The following is a 21,079-nucleotide window of genomic DNA, read 5'->3' as shown; positions in this document are numbered from 1 at the left end:
CACCTCGACGTGCATGACTATATTTTTGCTGAAACATAACGAAGAAGCACAGAACGTTATTTCATTTAACCCTCACAATATTCTAGGAAGTGGGACTGATTATTTCCACCTTTACAAAAGGGCAACTTGAGAGTCTTTAGGACATATTGACTTCTCCTAGGTCACACTCTGCAAGTTGGGGCAGAGCTCGGCTGGAACTGGGTCACCTGCCCAGACTCAGTGCCCCACGTGCGTTCCCTATGTTGCAGAACAGGCGGCGCTTGAGAATCTCGCATTTAGAATCTTGCTCTGTGTCTGGTGGCTGCAGAGCCTGGAGCCCCTGGAGCCCTCCCCCAGCCCCCCCCCCCCCCCTCCAGCCTCTTTGAGACCTTGGTCACTTGTTCTCTGCTGTCTCCTTGCACTTCTGCTCCCGCACCATTTGGGGAGCCTCACGTGGAACAGACAGGAGGGCAGCCTTGACGATGGCCCCCACCCCACTCCTTCTTCATGCTTTAGACTGTAGTTTGGGCCTGTTTAGTTTCCACAGGTGGCTTGGGGGCTGGTAGGAAAGGGCTTTAGAAATTAAGGGGACTTTTCCGTGCCTTTGGTTTTGGGATTTTTTAAAATCTGGAGCAGGAGAAGGTGGAGGTTATTGATGACTTAATGGTAGAAACAAAAAAGCCCAGGCAGGAACCCTCTTCACAGACAGTGGGACAGGCCTGGAAAAGGCATTCGTTGTATATGAGCAACATCTGTAGGTTTGGGTTACAGACTTCTGGAAAATCCCCTTGTTATGTGTAACCCTAGGCAGGAGGAAACAGTGGAAAATTTAAAGGCCCAATGACGTGTAAGGGGATAATTAAATGTGAAGGCGGATGTCCTACATCTAGACTAGCAAACAACATGTTTTCCAATGGTTACAATTCCTTGGGGGCCATTGATCAGTCCCGGCTGGAGCCAGAATCACTGCCCCCTTCCCGGCCATTGGATGCAGAATGAGCGCTCGCTGTTGGCAGGTGGAGGGTACCCTGCCTTTCCTCCGGTTCAGGCCGAAATGCCCTAGGAGTCTTCTCTGCAAGGTGTTATGCAACTTCCTATGATCAGGAGATTGTCCTTCCTTCCCTCTTCCCAAACCTGATCCTTGTAAAAGTGTCCAACTTCCCTGCTTAAAACTGTTCAAAAGCATCACATTTACTCTTAGGACAAAGTCAAACATCTGTGCGTATCCTTCAAGACTCCACATGGTCTTCCCCTCTTGTATTTCCAGTGTCTCACCCCACAACCTCTTCGCTCTCTCTGCTCCACTCACGCTGGCCTTCCTCCAAGTTTTCACACTCTCAGGGCCTTTGCACACCTTCTTCCCTGGGCCTGGGCCCCTCCCCTCTCTTTCTCTAGTCAGCTCCTACTCAACTCAAGCATCTCTTCTCCTGGGAAGTCAGATCCCCATTTACAGACTTCCACAGTGACATGGATCTCCCTTTCTTACTCCTGATAAATTACATTTGTAAGAAATTATTTGGTTGTCTGTGTTTTCTAGAATGTAAGCTCCATGAGAGCAGAAATCATGTATGTTCTTGCTTACTACTTTGTCCCTGGCACCCAGGAGAGTGGCTGGCACATAGAGACTACTCAGCACATGTTTGTTGAGTGACAGCATAAATAAATCCCAAACTAAAATCCAACCCCAGGCTCATTCAGGCCTCTGCTACCTAGATCGTCATAGAATAGCAGAATTTCAGAGCTGAAACTCACCCACACCTTAGCCTTCAACCCATCCATCAATACTGCTATTAGTATAATACTTTTTCTGTTTAAAAAAATGAAACTTTACTGTTCATACATAGTCAGTAGATTATACTGTTTTTCTTATCTCTCCTCAACATCCTGGGTCCTCTCCTAGTCTGTTGAATTGGTAATCTCCAGCATGTATATTAAATGGCATGCCAGGTGTTGCAGAAAAGTAAAAACGGCCTGTGTCGTTTCAGCACCTATCAGTGTGAAAGGAAACAGTGCTGCTCTGAAAATAATATTTAGGCCCTGGAATTCCAACCACATTAGCGCTGCATTTTCACTTCCTCCTCCCCATTTCTCTGTCTGTGTCATACTCAACTGCAAAGACCTTCCTTCCCAGCCATGCCTGCCCAGAACCCCACCCCTGCAATGACTTTTTTTTTTATTATTCTTTTTTTTTTAATATATTTTATTGATTTTTTACAGAAAGGAAGGGAGAGAGATAGAGAGTTAGAAACATCGATGAGAGAGAAACATCGATCAGCTGCCTCCTGCACATCTCCTACTGGGGCTATGCCCGCAACCCAGGTACATGCCCTTGACCGGAATCGAACCTGGGACCTTTCAGTCCGCAGGCCGACGCTCTATCCACTGAGCCAAACCGGTTTCGGCCCTGCAATGACTTTTGATCATTTGGTGTGATATAGGTTTCTTCCACCAAAACAATATAAAACTAAAAAACTTGCAAGAATATCCATTGTGTCACTAGTTGGAAAGCCCTGGTTTAAATCCTAAACCAGTGGTGAGAGTTTGGGGGTGACAGAAGGAAGAGGGATGGGAATGGGATGAGGGTATCTGAGCAACAGCTAACCTACTGACCATTCATTCTCTGCCCCGCAGTGGCAGGCCATCTCTCTGACAGTCATTGAGAAGGTGCAGATTGCAGCCGCCATCCTGGGTTCCCTCTTCCTCATCGCCAGTATCTCTTGGCTCATCTGGTCAACTTTCAGTCCCTCGGCAAAATGGCAGCGCCAAGACCTCCTCTTCCAGATCTGCTACGGGATGTATGGGTTCATGGACGTGGTGTGCATTGGTGAGTCGGGGTCTGTCTCCATGGGAAGCCAAATGAGGGTGAGTTAGACAAATCCCTCAGGACTGCACCCTCTGAGAGGTCAAAGCAGAGAAGGCAGCAGCTTTGAAACCTGTGAGCTCAGGAGGGGCTGGTGGCTTAAATTTGGGAGGTGAGTGGGAAGCAGGGAAGGGAAGGGAGATCTAAATCTTTCCAAGCAAATGTCTTACCTGGTTGAAGATAGATAAGGAGACTTGCCACTATGAAGATTTGTGAAAAGTCTGTTGGTCAGTCTATCTGCCTCTGGCCGGATGAGGAAAGCCTCCTCTCTGTTGTGTACCCATAGCTGCCAAGCCAGACCAGGGCTGCCTGCACATTTAATCTCATTCTCTTCACAGCAAAATGCCCAGAACCAGTATTGAGGATGCCTGCCTCCTTTTTCCAGCTTTCCATAAGCCGATTCCAATGCCCAAGATTTCTCTAGTCGAGTTGTTTTCACATTGTGTGTAGCCCTGGGCTTCCATGCCCAGCTTCAGGAGCCACCTTCAGGAGGGGAATGGAGTGCTGACCTGATGGGCTCTGACTCTTCACCCCTGTGTCACCCTGAGCTTCTGCTCTTTTATCTATTTACATGTTTCCATTGCAGGTATGATTCTGTTTAAAAGGCATCAGTGTTTTAGAAAAAAGTCAGAAACCCACCACTTGAGTTCCTCCTTATCCCATTCCCAAATCTAGGTTCCCCTCTCTAACCTCCAGTTAGTTTGGTTGGTGGAGGGTTGGTTGACATAGGCTGTCAACTCTGAAGTCTTCATCCAAGTGACTGAGGAGTGGGGAGTGGTCCTGGTTTTCTGAGTGACGGGAAGCCTGCATATCCTGACCCGGAACTCTCAGATTTCCCCTAGGCCATAGTGCTCACAGCATCAGAGCACCACAGCTGTCTTCCCTGGGCATTTGTTTATGAATTATATAAAAATGCTACAAGGCTTCGTTTGGCAGAAAAACATCTATTAACTAGAATTTGGCTGGGATGATATTAATGTGAGTTTCTCTGGGATCCTATAATATTAGAACCAGAGAGGTTGGACACTTGCATACTAATGACAGTAGCCAGCAACTAGTGATGCCGGAACTTGTAAACTTGTCTAAGCAAACTTGCTGCCTCTCTGCACTAGTGAAATCAATACATCAACCCCTAGTTCAAGAGACTGTTCATTATGGCATGTAGGCAGTGAAATAAGCAGACTGCTCGGGTTTTGAGAGTGGTGGAAGAAAGAAGACCATTAATGGGAGGAATATGACTTGAGGCATTCTAATTTAGTTCCCTCTTGCACAAAACTCCCTTCCTACTCCTGCTGAGGCCTGGCCTTGTTGATGCCAAAAACCAGTTGTGTCTCCATATGGAGGTATGGGGCTCTGGCATGGAGGGGCCTTCCTGTAGAGGCCCCTCCAGCTGCCCTTCATTCTCCTTCAGGCAGGTTTTTGATCTGTCATTGATATGAGTTTCTAGGAGACATGCTTTCCTGACACGTGGTATATTAGTCAGCTTTGGCTGCAGTGACAAACAAACTCCAAAATTGCAGAGCCTTATGACAGCAAGCATTTATTTTCCATTCATGGGACTACAAGATGGCTGTGGCTCTGCTGGACTTGGCTGGGCTTAGCTTCTGACTGTGCATTGGCTTTGGGCCTGCTCTGAGCGTCTCTTCCTGCTGGGCCCAGCCTAAAGGAGCAGGGACTACAGGAGTGTATTCTCTTAGCCAAGTGCAGGAACACAGGAGGATTGGTTGACACGTGCAATGCTTCTTGAAGTTTCTGCTCAGTGCTGGTACATTACTCCTTCTGCCCACAGACATTGGCCAATGCAAGTCACCAACTAGCCTTCCATCAAAGAGGTAGTGGGGCAGGGAAGTATACTCCTCCTTTCCGGGTGGGAATGTGGGTGAGAGAGAGGAGCATAAATACCACTTACCACTCAGGGCTCCATAGGTCTGACGATTGAGATAATTGAACATAGAGGAGATTGTACAATCGACCAGCATGACTCCCTTGCTTTGCAGTTGAGAGAGCTGGGCCCGGAGAAGGGAAGTGACCTGCCCAAGGTTGCTCATCTGGGAGTGGAACCCAGGTCTCCTGATTAGCAGTCCCATGTTCCTTCTATTAGCCCTCTCTCATCAGGTAGGAGTCCCAGGCGTCACTTATGGGACACCTGCAGATGCCACCTGCCACTTTGATACACCTGTGTCCACTTACAGGAAGAGCCCTCACAAACAGGCCTGCCCTGCTCCCTGTGGCTCTGAGCCACCCAACACCCCCACTCTGGCCTACCTGGTGCTCTGGTCTCTCCTGCTCAGAGGCTGTTCTATCATTTTGTTGGCTATACTGGAGCTAACAGTGTCAGAGCATGTCACCCAGGGCAAGGATTATTCTTTCCATTTTTTCAGACAGTAAAACTCTGAGACTGAAGGATTTGTCTTAGACTCTCTGTTGTGTTTTGCTTTTTAAAAAATACATATTTTTATTGATTTCAGAGAGGAAGGGAGAGGAAGAAAGAGATAGAAACATCAATGATGAGAGAGAATCATTGCTCAGCTGCCTACTGGCACCCTCCCCCCAACACAACTGGGGCATGTGCCCTGACCAGGAATCGAACCGTGACTTCCTGGTTCATAGCTTAACCCTCAACCACTGAGTCAAGCTGGCCAGGCCGTTCAGTGTTTTTCTAGGAGAGGCTGTCCACAGGAGAAAATGCTGGTAGGCAAAATAAAAAAGGGAGTAATATGTGACTTGGAAAAGGGAGAGGGAGGTGATAGGCAGTAGTTCAAATGCACAGTTCTTATGGTGGCTGTGACAATGGTGATTTTGATGACAGTGATGATGATCAGTAGTGACGATAGTGGTTTTGAGGATAAAGTTCAAGTACGTGTCACTTCTCCTGCTCTGCTGTGTGCTGGCCAGTTGAGGAAAAACACACAGCACTGCATAAGTGGTTACAGACTATCAGCTTTTTAGGGGCTCTCTGGAAGCAAGAAGCAGGTGAAGCCTGCAACATCTACCAGAGATTCTTCATTTCTAGGCTCAACTAGATATTCAGACCCACAGAACTACCAGTGAGTACACCTGGCACCAGATCCATTTAGAGCAGCGGTTCTCAACCCGTGGGTCGCAACCCCTTTTGCGGTCGAACGACCCTTTCACAGGGGTCGCCTAAGACCATCCTGCATATCAGATATTTACATTACGATTCATAACAGTAACAACATTACAGTTATGAAGTAGCAACGAAAATAATTTTATGGTTGGGTCACAACATGAGGAACTGTATTTAAAGGGCCAGAGGGTTGAGAACCACTGGTTTAGAGGAAAGTAGGATGAGAACCATGACCTCCACAAGGCAGGTCTGGCTTACCTCTGCAGGGGAGTCCTTGCAGGACATCCATATCCTTGTTGAGGGCTAGTCTCTTGGCCCCCAAATAATAGTTCAGGAAGGAAATAAGATTCACAATAGTGGGTGTAGGATTCACCTTGGCATAGTTTCCAGGGTCCCCACAGAAGTTTCTGTTTCCCTTTCCTTTCCTGTGGAACAGAATAACACCACCATCGTTAGAGTTGCTGAGAGGACTGGAGAAGATGGTGCATGTAAGGAGGAGGCACGCCTAAGTTATCAGTGGCCAGACTAGGAGGCACCTGTTCAGAGTAGGTTCCACCCGTAGGCACTCAATAAAGGTTTGCTGAATCCAGTCACAGCCTAGAGAACCTGACCCTGTGTCCTCATGTAATTGAGAGTCTGCTGTGATTTGGAGCAGTGCTTCTTTCGGAAGGTCTTGGGTCCCCTCACGCGTGACCCCTCAATGAGATCTGATTACATTGAATGTCCTTGCTCCACCTGCCTCTCTTCCGTCATCTCTAATGACACTGTCTGCCCCAGCAGGGAAGCTGACAGAGCCTCACAGAAAACAAATGGGACGTTCTCTGCTCCAGTGGGTCAAGTTATTAGAATTTAACAAGAGCAAATTAATTAAGGTCTTTGGCACCAAACACATTTTTTTTTCTTCACTTCAGAGACCCAAGAGATTGGCCATCAAAGTGTCAACTTTGCAAACATAAGGACTTCATCCTTACCATGTTTATTTCTTACTCATGGGTGGACTGGGGTCAAGGGGAGGAAGGAGAGCAACATTTCTGAGTTTGCTCCAAATCTTTAAGACAGCGGAATATGGTTGTTACCAAAATTATTTTAAAAATTTTTGTTGAAGTTTTCTCTGTGTGCTATCTATTCAGGTTATTTCCTTTGATTTAGAGATACCTGGTACCTGCCCTCTAAAATATAGGAATTCAAATCCTAATTTGTAGCAAGTGGGCAGGGGGTGGTGGCAGCAGAATTATAAAAACATTTTCAAATTTAATTTTAATTCATATTAACTTAAAATACATATATGCTATAAAGACTCCTCCCTTTGGGCTAGAAATGACCTGCCTGTCAAACCTTTTAATTCCCTGATTAGAAAACTTTAAAAATATGGAGGAGGCAGCCAAAAATATGGAAGAGACTAGGAAATAAAAGATCTAGGTCTGAAAACAAGATTGGCCACTACCTACCTCTATGGCCAAGTTACTTCCTCTTTCTACAACTCAGTCAACTCATCTGTAAAATAAGAGGGTTGAACCTGATAACCTCCAAAGTCCTTCTGGCTCTGATTCCTAGGATTTAGAAGTTATGTCCATTGTGAGAAGATATCATAATTCTCAGAGGTTGACAGCTGTGGCTGGGGGGAATCTCATTAATGGCGTGGAAGACAAACAACCCATAGGCATCAACCATGTAAACCAGCAAGTGAGGCTAAGTCTATGTTTCATTATCGGCATGTGACTTGTCCAATTTTCTGAATTTACTATTAACTCATATCTCACCCATGCCCTCCCTCACCCCTCATGGCTTCCCATGCATGACCACTTCTCCCCATAGCTGAGCTTTGGGATGCTTGAAGGATGAAGATGACTGATTTAGAAGCAGACACACCAAGTAAGCACTGTCCCTCTCAAAGGAGACCCCTTGGGAGGTAATTCACTTAATCCAGTTGTGCTGACAAGCTCAAAATATTTTAGGAACACCTCTTGAGAGCTGTCTTCAGTGCCTGCAGCACAGTCTTTGGAACAGACTCAGAGTGGCATGTCTCTTTGTTGCCAGGGATTTGTGACTAGAAATAGCCCAATCTGATAAATAAGGTGGGTGCTCAAGCCAGCTAATACATTTTGGAGACCACATGAAAACATGCCCTAATCTGCTTTTCTTGTCTGGCTTCTAACCTAGTACTGAAGTGATTTTAATAAGGGTATCTCCCACTTAAAAAATGAGCCACCACATTTCAGTGGCTTAATGCAATAGAAGTTCCTGATCAGTGGAGGTTCTCCTCCACACAGTGATTCAGGGACCCACGCCCCTTCTACTTTGTGGCTCCACAGTCTCACAGGGCTTTTGAGTCTTTTATCTCCAGCTAATAGAAAATAAAAGAGAGCACAGATAAGGGACACCCACATACTTTTCCTCTCAATCCCCATTGCTTAACCTTGGCCATGTTTGTAACTTTTGTAACTTTATAATAATCCTTTTAAAATGAAGTTATGTGATACTTATTTAATAATACTGATAATAAAATAATAACTAATATTTCTCATTATATACCAAGCACTGTGAAGAGTGCTTTATGTGCATCATCTTGTTTATTCCCTACAATCCTATGATGTAGTTACTATTATAATGCCCATTTTCTTTCTTTCTTCTTTTTTTTAATCCTCACCCGAGGCTATTTTTCCATTGATTTTTAGAGAGAGTAGAAGAGAGAGGGAAAGACAGAGAGAAATATCAAAGAGAGAAACACATTGATTGGTTGCCTCCTGCATGAGCCCTGGCCAGGGCCAGGGCCAGGGAGGAGCCTGGAACCAACGTATGTGCCTTTGACCAGAATCGAACCTGGGACCCTTCAGTCCACAGGCCGATGCTCTATCCACTGAGCAAAGCAGCTAGGGCATAATGCCCATTTTCTTGACATGAAAACTGAGGCTAAGAGATAAATCATCCAAGGTCATACAACTAAAACCCAGTTTCATCTGATTACAAATCCCACATTCTTAACCACTCTGTTATAACAATGTGACACGTATATAAAACACATCTTATATGACTTCAAATAGAAATTATATATACATACACATAGATAATTTCAAAAAAATTTACCTTCTCCAAAGCTGCACGGTCTCTGGAGGGAGTACCTGACCTTGAGCACAGAGAATGAAGCAGCCCAGACACATGGCACTGTTCGGTTTCAGATAACCTAGGTTTATGTCCTACTTCATGTATAATCTGTGTGTCTTAGGACAAGACATTTATCCTCTCTGAGCTCACTTTCCTCTTCTGTAAAGTAGAGATTATATCACCAACTTCACAAGGTTTCTATGAAAAGTATACTGTATTTGCAAAGCCATTTTAGAGTGACAGTCATAGTAAGCATTCAATAAATATTGACTGTCATCACCATCAATCACCATCATTGCCAGCACCTTCATGATCACCATCCAGAATGGCCGAGAAACACAATTCTGTCTATATGTGTCCAGAGGGTGAGAACTTTGCGCCTCGTAAAGAAACCCCACAGAAAAAAATCCACACTATCTTAGGGCGTAATCACACACACTTCCAGGGATGGGCGTCTCAAATTGGGGCTCCAGGACACTTCTCTTTTCTACTCAGTCCTACTGAGTTAAGCTTACATTACATTAAAGAGCCTCAGCACCCAATGATTTTCCAACAAAGTTCTCACAGGTTTCGGCGGTGCCCTGGGTGCCGATGCATTGAGAAACGTTCTGTACAGCTTGACCAAGGTCAACTGGCTCAGCAGGGCCCTGCTCAGAGGGGAATTCTTTCAGAAGCCACTTCTAAGGGACAACCTCTCCCTGGGCACTGAGAGATGGAAACAGAAAGTGGCTTTGCATTTGCCCTCACTGAGTGCTTTCCGCATCCTCTCTCCTTTGAGTCTTTGTTGAGTTAGATGACTCAAAGCATTCATCAAATGAAAACTCAGAGCATTCAAGTCAAGGTGAGCCTGCCCAAAATGGGGCCCCTGCACCCTCATCTTGCCAATTCCTCAGGGAGGCCCTGAGAAGTGCAGCCTGGCTACTTGTGAGAAGCACAAAGCTGTACCCCTGGAGAATATTGGACAAGTGGCATTGCCAGTCAGGTCTATCCTGGCAGCAGCTTCTGAAACCACCCCACATAGCTGGTTATATTGATATCTTTCCCACACTTGCCTGATAAGTTCTTTGGTGCAGGTCCTGACAGGGCTAGCCCCTTGAGGGGTAGCATCTGGAAGGTGAGTGTTTGGCAACGGTGGGGCTTCCGAGGTGTCTTGCCCCATAATTGCCTGCAACTCTGCAGGGGGAGGGGAGCATCCCTCCAGGTGACTACTGAAGGCTCTCAGCTGTGGGAGAGGAGACGCAGGTGCGAAGGCTTGTCTCCACTTCTGTGGAGCTGGTTGGTTTCTAGAGCTCCTTTCAGTTCCAGCAGTGGTTCTCAACCTGTGGTTTGCCAACCTGTGGGTCACGACTCATTTGGGGGTTGAACGACCTTTTCACAGGAGTCGCCTAAGACCATCAGAAAACACATATATAATTACATATTGTTTTTGTGATTAACCACTACGCTTTAATTATGTTCAATTTGTAACAATGAAAATACATCCTGCATATCAGATATTTACATTACAATTCATAACAGTAGCAACATTACAGTTATGAAGTAGCAACGAAAATAATTTTATGGTTGGGGTCACCACAACATGAGGAACTGTATTAAAGGGTCTCGGCATTAGGAAGGTTGAGAACCACTGATCCAGCATGTTACTCATCGATAAACAGTGACTCACACCGAGGCTCAGGAAGGACAGTTAGGAGATGGAAGAACAGGTGCTTCTGTTTGGGGATGGGGCTGGCAATGAAGGAGGAAGAGATATGAGTGGGCACTTTCTATCCTGTGATCTCCCCTGACCCCACAACAACCAGCATCATGTAGCATTGAGTGTTAGATGTGTGTCCCACACTGTGCCAGGCATCAGCATGAAGGACTCATTACCATGTTTAATCTCATAACAACCCTATAAGAAAGGGTTTACTCAGAAAAAGCCCCTATTTACTCAGAAAAAAAAAGTAATTGTCTAAAGCCACAGGCTAGTAAAGTGACAGAGCTCTGAATGTTCAACGCATGCCCATTGGTAAGTTGACTTTAAATTGTGGAGCCCAAAGATCTTTGGGTCTAGGAGAGGAATAATCCATTTCTCCAGTGGTCTGGCATTTTCATGTCTGTCACATCTGGAAGTATTTTTTAAGTTACTAGGATAAGGACCATGTTGTAGGCAGTGCTGTCCACACACAGGCAGCACTGGCATTGCCTCAGAGCTGCTTAGAAATGCAAATTCTTAGGCCTCACCCCAGACCTACTGAGTCAGACTCTCTGGGGGCGGAGCCTGTGAGTCTGTATTTTACAAGCTCCCTGGTTGATTCTTGTGCATGCCAAAGTTTGAGAAGCACTGTTGGAAAGTTGTCTGCAACTTTTATGCCATTTAATGAGGATACCAGCAGGAGATGGGGGTAGGGAGGAGGATTCTAGCATGAGAGGGAACCAGATGCTTCTCTACAGACTTCTCAGTTAGCATTGGCTTCTTAACTCCATGCATGATGGGGACCAAGTGTCATAGAAGCACATAGTAGGTACTCAGGAAATACCAAGTGGAATTAAATTGTCTCTCACTGCTGTGGACACAAGAGCCAATGGCCAAGGTTCAGCAAGGGAGGATGGGGATGCCACATCCAGAAAAACTCCCTGACACTGCTGTGGTGAGCTAGGGGCATGGGAGCCATCCACTCACAATGGTCACCTTCCCTCATGGGCTGAGCTGAGCAAAGGACCATTTAAGCTGGAGGTCAGGGGGAGCTATGATGGCAAATGAAAGGTTCTGACAACCTATGGAGCCTACAGTTTTGTGAGGAAGAGGAGGCCAAAAAGGCAGAGAGATGTTAGAAAGACAAAGGCAGCAATGGTTCTGGAACTGGATTTCCCACAAATACAGCCCAAGGGCACATTGTAGATGGTTACCAGGTAACTGTTAAATTACATAGAAAACCCCAGCAAAGGACACAACCAAAACTTACTGGGTTTTGAATATTACCATGCCTTCTAATTTTCCTTTTTTTTTCCTGCTCCTTCTCTGCCTCCCTTCACCAATCACCTTTCTTTCTATTCTAATTCCAATATCTATCTCTCTCTCTCTCTCTCTCCACTGCCATTTCCCATCCATCCATCTTCTTTCTCTTCAGCCTTGCCCACTCACCTGTTCCAATCAGGTGAGCCCCACCCATCTTCCCCCATTTGAAAAACATTCTGCCATCCCTGGAACCAGTAAGTAGTTTGTAGAGCAGGAAGCAGAGGGAGTGCTAGGGAGTATATGTGAATGAGGTAGTTTGTGCTCTTCCAACTTTTGCCAAACAAGCATTATCTACAAACACAGGTGCACCTTCCTCCCCTTCAGCCACCTATCCATTAAAATGGTTTAATTACTTCCTGAACACTAGACAGTTAGTTAATTAGAAGGCAGCATTCAGACCAAAAATTTAAGCCACCCTAGTCAATCAGGGTAAAACTGTCTGATCAGGAAGCTAATTAGGAATCAACTGTAGTGGCTCTTAATGGAAAGAGTTTAGAGTTTCAACCCGCTTCTCTCTCCCCAAGGCCCCTGTCTCCTCCATCATCATTGAGGCTTTTCAGTCTCCTGAAACTGTGTTAGCTGCCCAAGCCTCAACCGTACCTCCTGTCCTCAAGGGGCTTATGATCTAGGGAAAAAAGCATAGCAGAGTTCAAACAAGGCTTGTGGAGTAAATGAACAAATAAATGGTATAGTGCTAAAGGTGCATAGGCAGGTATTCAAAAGGTTGAAAGAAGTGATAAGAGTTGGCACATTGGGAGAGGGTGAGAGCAAGGCTCTGGGTAAAGGGCAAGCCTCCCTGTCCAGAATCAGGCAGGCTGATCAAGGGGTCCACAGTGGTCCGCTGAAGATTTATGAACGCCCTAAAATTATAAGGACAGTTTGTGTGTTTGGTTTTTCTTTTTCCAGGAAGACGGTCCTTAGCTTCCATGAGATCCTCAAAGGGGTATATACTGAACACATTAGGATCTACTGGGCTACAGGGAGATTGTCTCTCCTTCAATGAGCCCTTGAAGACTTGTCACGCAAAGTGCAATTGCAGGAGCCACTGGAATCCTGGAGACAAGAGTGACAGTGGGTAGCAGTCTTGCCTCCTAGGATCACAGTGTGTTGGAGGTTGGAGAGGCTTTGAAGTGTTGCCATCCAGTCTCTTTGCTTCACATCAGGAGGCTGAAGTGACTCAGTACTGTTTGCTCTTGTGAGTCAGTGCTTAACCGCAGGGGCCAGACCAGCCACCTCTAGATTTACAATTGCTGTAATTTCCATAGTGCCTCATCCCTAATCATCATCATCCCTCACTCACCATCACAGGTCCCAGCCTCTAAGACCGCCCTTACAATAGGGACAATCATCCCTTTCCTGTTTTGCTCATCCCTTAACTGGTCCCATCTTCTTAGCCCTTCTATTGTGCCCTCTGGACCTCATGGTCCATCATTGGCAGCCCTTCCCTGAGTATAATTTTCATCTTCCCTTAATTGCAACATAACTGTCTCCTGAAGACATTATTTCTAGCATGACTTTCTCAAGTGGTGGCTGCTTTTCCTATCATGCACTATTCTGTGGGTTCTGGAGGTGGGATCCCCTTCTTGATGTTGTTGGCTGCTGACTGCCTACTCACATTCCTTGATGGACCTGACTCATACACTCCCTCCCACCAGTCTTGACTTCAGAATCTTTACAGATTAGTGGTTCTCAGCAGAGGTGGTACCATCCCCTAGTGGGAAGTTTGGAAATGTATGAGGTTTTTCATTTGTTTTCAAATGTAGTTGTGCCCAGCATTTATATTGAAATTTATATAGTCTTGTTATAAATGACTTTCCATTTGTTTGCTTTTTTCCCCTTTATCTGTTAGGGCAATATATATATGCTAGAGGCCCAGTGCACAAATTTTTGTGCACTCGGGAGGGTCCCTTAGCCTGGCCTGTGCCCTCTCGCAGTCTGGGACCCCTCAGGGAATGACCACCTGCTGGCTTAAGCCCGCTCACTGGGGGATTGGGCCTAAGCTGGCAGTCAGACATCCCTCTGGCAGCCCGGGAACCCTCGGGGGATGTCCACTTGCCAGCGGGGAGCAGGCCTAGCTGCAGTCAGACATCCTTAGTGCTGCTGTGGAGGCGGGAGAGGCTCCCACCACCACCGCTGTACTGGCAGCCGTCAGCCTGGCTTGTGGCTGAGCAGAGCTCCCCCTGTGGGAGCACACTGACCACCAGGGGGCAGCTCCTGCATTGAGCGTCTGCCCCCTGGTGGTCAGTGTGTGTCATAGTGACCAGTGATTCCCAGTGGAATCACTCTGCCGTTAGGGTCAATTTGCATATTACACTTTTATTATATAGGATAGAGGCCTGGTGCATGGGTGGGGGATGGCTGCTTTGTCCTGAAGGGTGTCCCGGATCAGGGTGGGGGTCCCGCTGGGGTGCCTGGCCAGCCTGGGTGAGGGGCTGAGGGCTGTTTTCAGGCTGGCCACACCCCCTTCAGGGTGGAGGGTCCTGCTGGGGTCCCTGGCCAGTCTGGGTGAGGGGCTGATGGCTGTTTGCAGGCTGGCCACAGCCCCTTCAGGGTAGGGGTCCCTGCTGGGGTGCCTGGCCAGCCTGGGTGAGGGGCTGATGGCTTTCAGGCTGGCCAAAGCCCCTAGCCACCCAAGCTCCCAGTGGAGGCTGGCTGGAAGCAGGTATCTGGGATTTATTTAGCTTCTATAATTGAAACTTTGTTGCCTTTTGTGGAGGCCACAGCCGGCCGGGGCAGGAGGGAAGCTTGGCTTCCTCCATTGCCGGGGCAACCAAGCCTCCTGCTTGCTCCAGCTCCGTGGCTGCTGGCCGCCATCTTGGTTGGATTGATTTGCATATAGTTGCTCTGATTGGCTGGTGGGCGTGGCTTGGGCGTAGCAAATGTATGGTCAATTAGCATCTTTGTCTTTAATTAGTGTAGAATATCTCAACCATCGTGACTTATTTTATGAACCTCATTTGAGGATAAAAAAGGGGATATTAAAATATATTTGTTATAAAAAGAGGGCATTTGGTCTGATAGCACTGAGATGGCTGATGCAGAAAATATGTCCAACTCCTCATTACTCCAAAATAATTTTCCTCCTGCTCACCTCAGCCCCACTCAAATGGTCAACCTCTAGACCTTATCTTCACCAAGAACCACACCACTCCCAAAGTCTGGATTTAAACATCCCACTCTCTGATGATCATGCCCCTCCACCCCCATCTTTGTGGTTTACTGATTCCTTGGCTGATGCATGAAAGAGGCAAGGAACACAGGTGACTTCTAGAAGCTGAAAAGGCAATTCTCCAACTTCATGGAGACCTCTTGTCATTGACCCTAAAACTTTTCTTTTTCATTATTCTTTATTTTATTTGTGTCTTCACTTCTCTCCTCCCCAGGGTAATAACTACTCCCTTGCAAACATCCAGAACTCTCACCTTCTCTCCTACCTTACTTTCCTGGAGAAATAGTCAATACTGATTATATCCAGCTCTCTTCTTATTCCACAAATACACCTAGCAAGCAGTTGAAAGTGTAGAAAAAAAATCACATAACCAATGACTAGACTCATTTCAAAATTATGGCCACAAATTTCAAATGGGCACCCAACACCATCAGATGATTCTGCCACATCTCCCTTACAAATTCACTCTCCCACTTTCCAAGATAACTATTTCTCACTTTCTCTTTTCTCCACAAATTGTCAGCACTTCCTCCCTTATCCCTTCCCCCTTAGCTGATGACTTCATGGAAGAAAAAGATGCACTTGCACTTCTATCATCTTACCTTCAAGGTGCCCACCACGCCAGTGGTCACTCCTCATTTCACTGACCTCTCAACAGAATTTTCAAATTATCACACTCTCTTTCCTGATATATTTCTCTAGACATCTGGGTCTCTACTTGCGGGTCTTGCTTCTACACCATTTATTGCTCATTCAGAGCCTCCTTTGCTGATTTCACCTCCATCAAATTGCCACCAAACCTCTATACATCAGAAGGCTCACAGAGCCTCTGTCATTGGCTCTCTTCACTTGTTTGCCATCTCTCCCCAGGAGATCTGGGCCATTCCTAAGGCTTCACATTCTACCTCTGCACTGATTACTTCTATCTCCAGGCCAGATCCCTCCCTAAGCTTCAGACTTATATGTTCAACTGTCATGCTGGTCCTTCCAGTGAGATTTCTATCAGACATCTTAAATGTACCATGAATAAAATACTAGTATAACTATCACTGTGGCTAAAGAATGGCCCCCAAAGACATCCAGGTCATAATCCCTGGAATCTATTAATGTTGCCTTATGGTAAAAGGGATTTTGCAAATGTGATAAATTTAAGAATCTTGACATGGGGTGATTATCCTGATGACTCAGGTGGGCCCAATGCAGTAATCACAGTGTTCTTATGAGAGGGGGGCAGAGGGAGGCTTGAAGACAAAAGAATAGTAGGAGATGTGACAGTGAAAGAAAGAGGTAGACTGATGCAAGGAAGAAGCAAGGCGACTTCTAGAAGCTGAAGAAGGCATGGAAATGGGTTTTCCACTCAAAGCCACCAGAAAGAACCAGCCTTGCTGACACCTTCAGATCAGCCTGTCGAGACTGATTTTAGACTTCTGATCTCCAGACCTATAGAAGAATACATTTGGGTTATTTTTAGCCACTAAATGTGTGGTCATTTGTTACAGCAGTCATAGGAAACTAATAGAGTCACTGCCACCACCACACAAATCCACACCCCCTACCCTTGTGCCTTTTACATCTTGATAAATGGCACCATTACTAACAGCTAAGGCCAAAACCTTCCAGTTGTTCAGATTTTTCTCTTGATCCACACCACACCTGTCAGCTCTACTCCCAGCATACATCCTGATTCCAATGGTTCTCACTGTCTCCACTGCTATCACCCTGGTCTAGGCCACCATCATTTCCTCTTGTGTTCTGCTCCTACTCTTGTCCTCCTCAGTTTATTGCTTCACAGGAGCCAGAATGATCTTTCTGGAGGGTAAGTCAGATCACATTATTCCTCCTACTAAACCCTTCAATGGTTTCCCATTATATTAGGATAAAATACAAGTTCCTTGTCATGGCCTACAAGGCCCTATCATTGATTGGCCTCTGCACTTATCTCCCTGAACTTCCCCACTCATTCACTACACCCTGGCCACACTGACCTCTTTTCTGACCCTTTGCATCATTCCCAGCCCCCAGCCTTTGCACTTGCAGTTCCTACCACTGAATGCTCTCCTTTCAGGCCTTTGCATGGTCTCAATTCAAATATTATCTCCCACCACCTTCCTGCTAAACAGGACCTTTTAGAACCTACAGCCAGTGGCTATTTAACCCTATTTTACATTCCTCATAGCATTTTCTCAGTACCTGAAATAGTCCTACTGACTTGTTTACATGACTGTTATGTGTCTCTCCACTAGAATGAATGTAAGCTCTGAGGGCAGGATTCTTCCTGTCGTTCTCACTGCAGTATCTCTAGTACTTGGCACACAGTAGGTACATAATTAATATTTATTTGCCTGGTTGTCTGACATGGCTTGTTTCTGACTCCACCTTCCCACAGGCCAATATAACTGTGTCCAAGTCTCCCAGTGGTGTGTGTATTTCAGTAGCGCTGGGCTAGTTGTACAAAGAGTTAACTAGTGGAATTTCAGACATCATTCAGCGGGTATGGCATGACCATGGGGTTTCTTTCATGGTGCCTTTAAAAGCATACGATTCATTCAACATCAGCTAAGTACGGGGTGCCATGGATACATGGTAGAAGGAGGAAAAAATACAGGGTGGGGGAAAAGTAAGTTTACAATTGGGAGTACTCAAAACAGAGTTTATTCTTGTATTAGTATTTATTAATTATTGTATTATTTTATCAAACAACTGTAACCCTACTTTTGCCCCACCCCATATTTATATTATACATCAAAGACAACAAATTTGGATCTTGTGAAGTCACAATGTGGGTGGGTAGAGTAGAGGTAGACAAAGGTATCACATGGAAGTTCTCAGCTATTCTGTGGACTTGGTGTGGTTTGCACCCACTAAAGACTCGTTGAGCCTAGGAATGTAGGGATGGGAACCATGTGGCTCAGAGCTGAAAGGCAGGTTTGAAAAGAACAAATCAAACTATAGAAATCCAGCTTGCCCCCCACCTACCTTCATTTATAAATAATGGGAGACTATGACTTGCTTTCCTTACGTGGCTTTCCTTCTTCTCCCTGTGGCCTCAGGTCTCATCATCCACGAGGGACCCTCTGTGTACCGCATCTTTAAACGGTGGCAGGCTGTCAACCAGCAGTGGAAAGTGTTGAACTATGACAAGACAAAAGACCTGGAGGATCAAAAGTCAGGAGGCAGGACAAACCCCCGGACCTCCTCGTCCACCCAGGCCAATGGCCTCTCTTCGGAAGAGGAGGCTGCGGACACCCCTGCCCCCGAGGAAGGCCCTGCCCGGGCAGCCAGCCAGCCCTCAGGCCCTCCCTCTGATCACCACTGTGCTTACACCATCCTGCACATCTTGAGTCACCTAAGACCTCATGAACAGCGGAGCCCCCAGGGCGGCAGCCGAGAGCTCGTCATGAGGGTCACAACAGTGTGAAAGGAGTGCCTGGAAGGGCAGCCGTGACCATGCACAACAGCGGAGGGTGGGCTGGGAAGAGGAAGGCCCGATGGGATGCTGGTCTGGGGAGCAGGTGTGGGGAGGCCAGGTGGCTCCCCAGGTGCCAGAGCAGAGGGAAGGAAGAGGGTGGGGGGCTTTGAGGGGTCTGGGGGCAGGATTAGAGCTGCAGTGAGTGATGTTGGTGTGGTTTTGTGGTTTCCAATCAGTCAATACCATTCTCCAACAAGAGCAAGGAAAACCAATACAAACTCAACAACAAAGTGCAATACAGACTGAACCCAACAAAATACAACACCGGGCACATGTACCGTGGTCAAACACCTGGGGGGAGTGGAGGCTGCAGAGGGCAAGGCTGGCGTGGGGGTGGTGCCCACCTGTGCCCCTGTGGAGGGAGAAGCAATGCGAAGGGCACAGAAGGAAAAGCACCTGCAGCCTGCCTGCTTTACCCTTGAGTTTGTTTTGGTTCCTCTCTGGGCCTGACCCACTGGCTGTGGGGGGAGGGAGAGGGCGGGTGAGGCCTGGCAGGGATGGCATTCAGTTTTTGCAGCCCCTGAGCTCACCGGATGGGCAGGATTTCTAGCTCAGATGGCTTTGGCGACTCTGGGTGGACCGTGTAGGGAGGGAGGTGTTGGTGTGAGCGGCCAGAGGGAGGGGGGATTTCCCTCCTTTCCACACCTTCCAAAGTGGAACTCCCAATTTCAGGTGGGCTCAACGAGGGCTTAAGTTTGGAGGTGGATGTCTTTTTGTGCCCTTGTTACTTTATTTTATGGTGATTTGGCTCAAAGATGTTTACAGGACACACACACACACACACAACTAGAGAAAAGTACAGATTTCCCATGGGCATCTCAAGCACAGTCCTGCTGCTGTGGCTTCAGCCTTCAAAAGCTGTCAATCCAGAAGTGACTTCCCTGCTGCCCACCCACCCATGGCCCACCTTGCTAGGCATGTGCTGAAAGCTGCTACAGCGAGTGGGAGGGAGTTGGCTGGATGTATCCCAGCCAGTGGAGTGGAGTAAGACCAGTCTAAGTATTCCTTGCTGCTGAGGACCCTCCCCGAGGGCAGTTTGGCTAAGCCTTCAGTGCTAGTGCTCCCTGGTCCTTCCCAAGCACCAAGGCTGGTCCAGGGACCCTGGCAGGGAGCACTGTCCCTTGAGCCTGCCCACTGGTTCCTGGGACCCTGCCAGGGAAGGCCACTGGGTGGCCACCTGCAGAGTTTCTTGTTGTCATTGCACAATGGCTGCATCATCCATAGGTATTCAAGGGACACTGTCAAATACTTTTTTAAACCAGTTTTTAGGGTTTTTTAAAACTCTCTGTTGTTTGTATTATTCTCTTAAAAGCTTGAAAATAAAATTTCTTTCCCTACCACTAGTGTCCTTTTCCATATGTGAGCTTCCCTTCCTCTCCCCCCTTCTCCCTCTGTGGGAACCCTGCCTCTCCTTGCCTGTGTCTTCACCCCTAAGTCTCCTCGTAGCAAGAAATCAAGGGTGTTTTTATTTCTGCTTTGAAGGTATAGATGAGGTATGGTAGGTGTGTGTGTGTGTGTGTGTGTGTGTGTGTGTGTGTGGTATGTGTGTGTGTGTGTGTGTGTGTAGTGTGTGTGTGTGTGTGTGTGTGTAGTGTGTGTGTGTGTGTGTGTGTGTGTGTGTGTGTGTGTGTGTTTATGAAGCCCAGGGACTGCTGGCCACTTCTTGGCTTTTTGCAGATGGGAGTCCTTCAAGTCAAAAAGAACAGCGCCCAAATCCTGCCCTGCCTTCTGCCCAGGAAACCTGGAAGCAGAGACCAGTGTTGAAAGGAAATCTGGAGAGCTTCCACCCCATCAGGTCATTTCACAGAAGCGGAGAGAACCTCAGGAGGGATGAATGTGTCCTGACCTCATTCCCCTGACTCTTCCTCTGACTATCAGAGGGTCCCAGGAGAAGGCTTTGCTGTAGACAAGATCTGAGGCAGCAGACAAGATCTTTCCTCCCTTTCACCTGACTGGAACCTCCATCCTCAGGACCAGAGCTGGTAGAGCGATGTCATCAGCAGGATGTGTACTGGTTAAGGAGGCTCCTCACCTGATGGACATAACAGTTGGTGAGGGAACAAAGGATGCATACAAGCAAAACATATAAACAAGTGAAACCCAACAAAACCAAACAAATATTTCCTGGTGGAGTAAAGGTATGTATTTTTCTGTGTGGTCTCAGAACAGGCCATTCAGGTCAATTAAATATTTATAGAAGCCCTAGATGGTTTGGCTCAGTGGAGAGAGCGTTGGACCTTGGACTGAAGGGTCCCAGGTTTGATTCTGGTCAAGGGCATGTACCTCGGTTGCAAGCTCGACCTCCAGCTCTGGTTCGGCCCATGGAGGAGGCAACCAATCGATGTGTCTCTCTCACATCAATGTTTCTCTCTCTCTCTCTCTCTCTCTCTCTCTCTCTCTCTCTCTCTCTC

General features: G+C 46.9%; 1 protein-coding gene and 1 long non-coding RNA gene across 2 annotated transcripts in view; one reads left to right on the top strand and one right to left on the bottom strand.

The window, feature by feature from the left end:
* Positions 1-18,670, top strand: part of MARCHF4 (membrane associated ring-CH-type finger 4) — a 75,746-nt gene extending 57,076 nt beyond the window's left edge. Inside the window, exons 3-4 of the mRNA XM_036320873.1 lie at positions 2,611-2,803; positions 18,250-18,670. Of these exons, the coding sequence (XP_036176766.1) occupies positions 2,611-2,803; positions 18,250-18,617 (561 nt within the window). The 3' untranslated portion in view covers positions 18,618-18,670. The remainder of the gene's footprint in view (positions 1-2,610; positions 2,804-18,249) is intronic.
* Positions 10,036-20,694, bottom strand: LOC118662241. The gene is made up of 3 exons (XR_004969645.1): positions 20,515-20,694; positions 18,176-18,331; positions 10,036-10,414 (listed from the first exon to the last, which is right to left on the bottom strand). It is a non-coding gene; the product is annotated as an uncharacterized LOC118662241 (long non-coding RNA).
* Positions 20,695-21,079: the final 385 nt, after the last annotated feature.

Source organism: Myotis myotis, unplaced genomic scaffold (genome assembly GCF_014108235.1).
Source record: "Myotis myotis isolate mMyoMyo1 unplaced genomic scaffold, mMyoMyo1.p scaffold_m19_p_8, whole genome shotgun sequence".
Classification (NCBI taxonomy): domain Eukaryota; kingdom Metazoa; phylum Chordata; class Mammalia; order Chiroptera; family Vespertilionidae; genus Myotis; species Myotis myotis.
The sequence above is the reverse complement of the archived record's forward strand: the minus strand, read 5'-3'. Positions and strand labels throughout refer to the sequence as shown.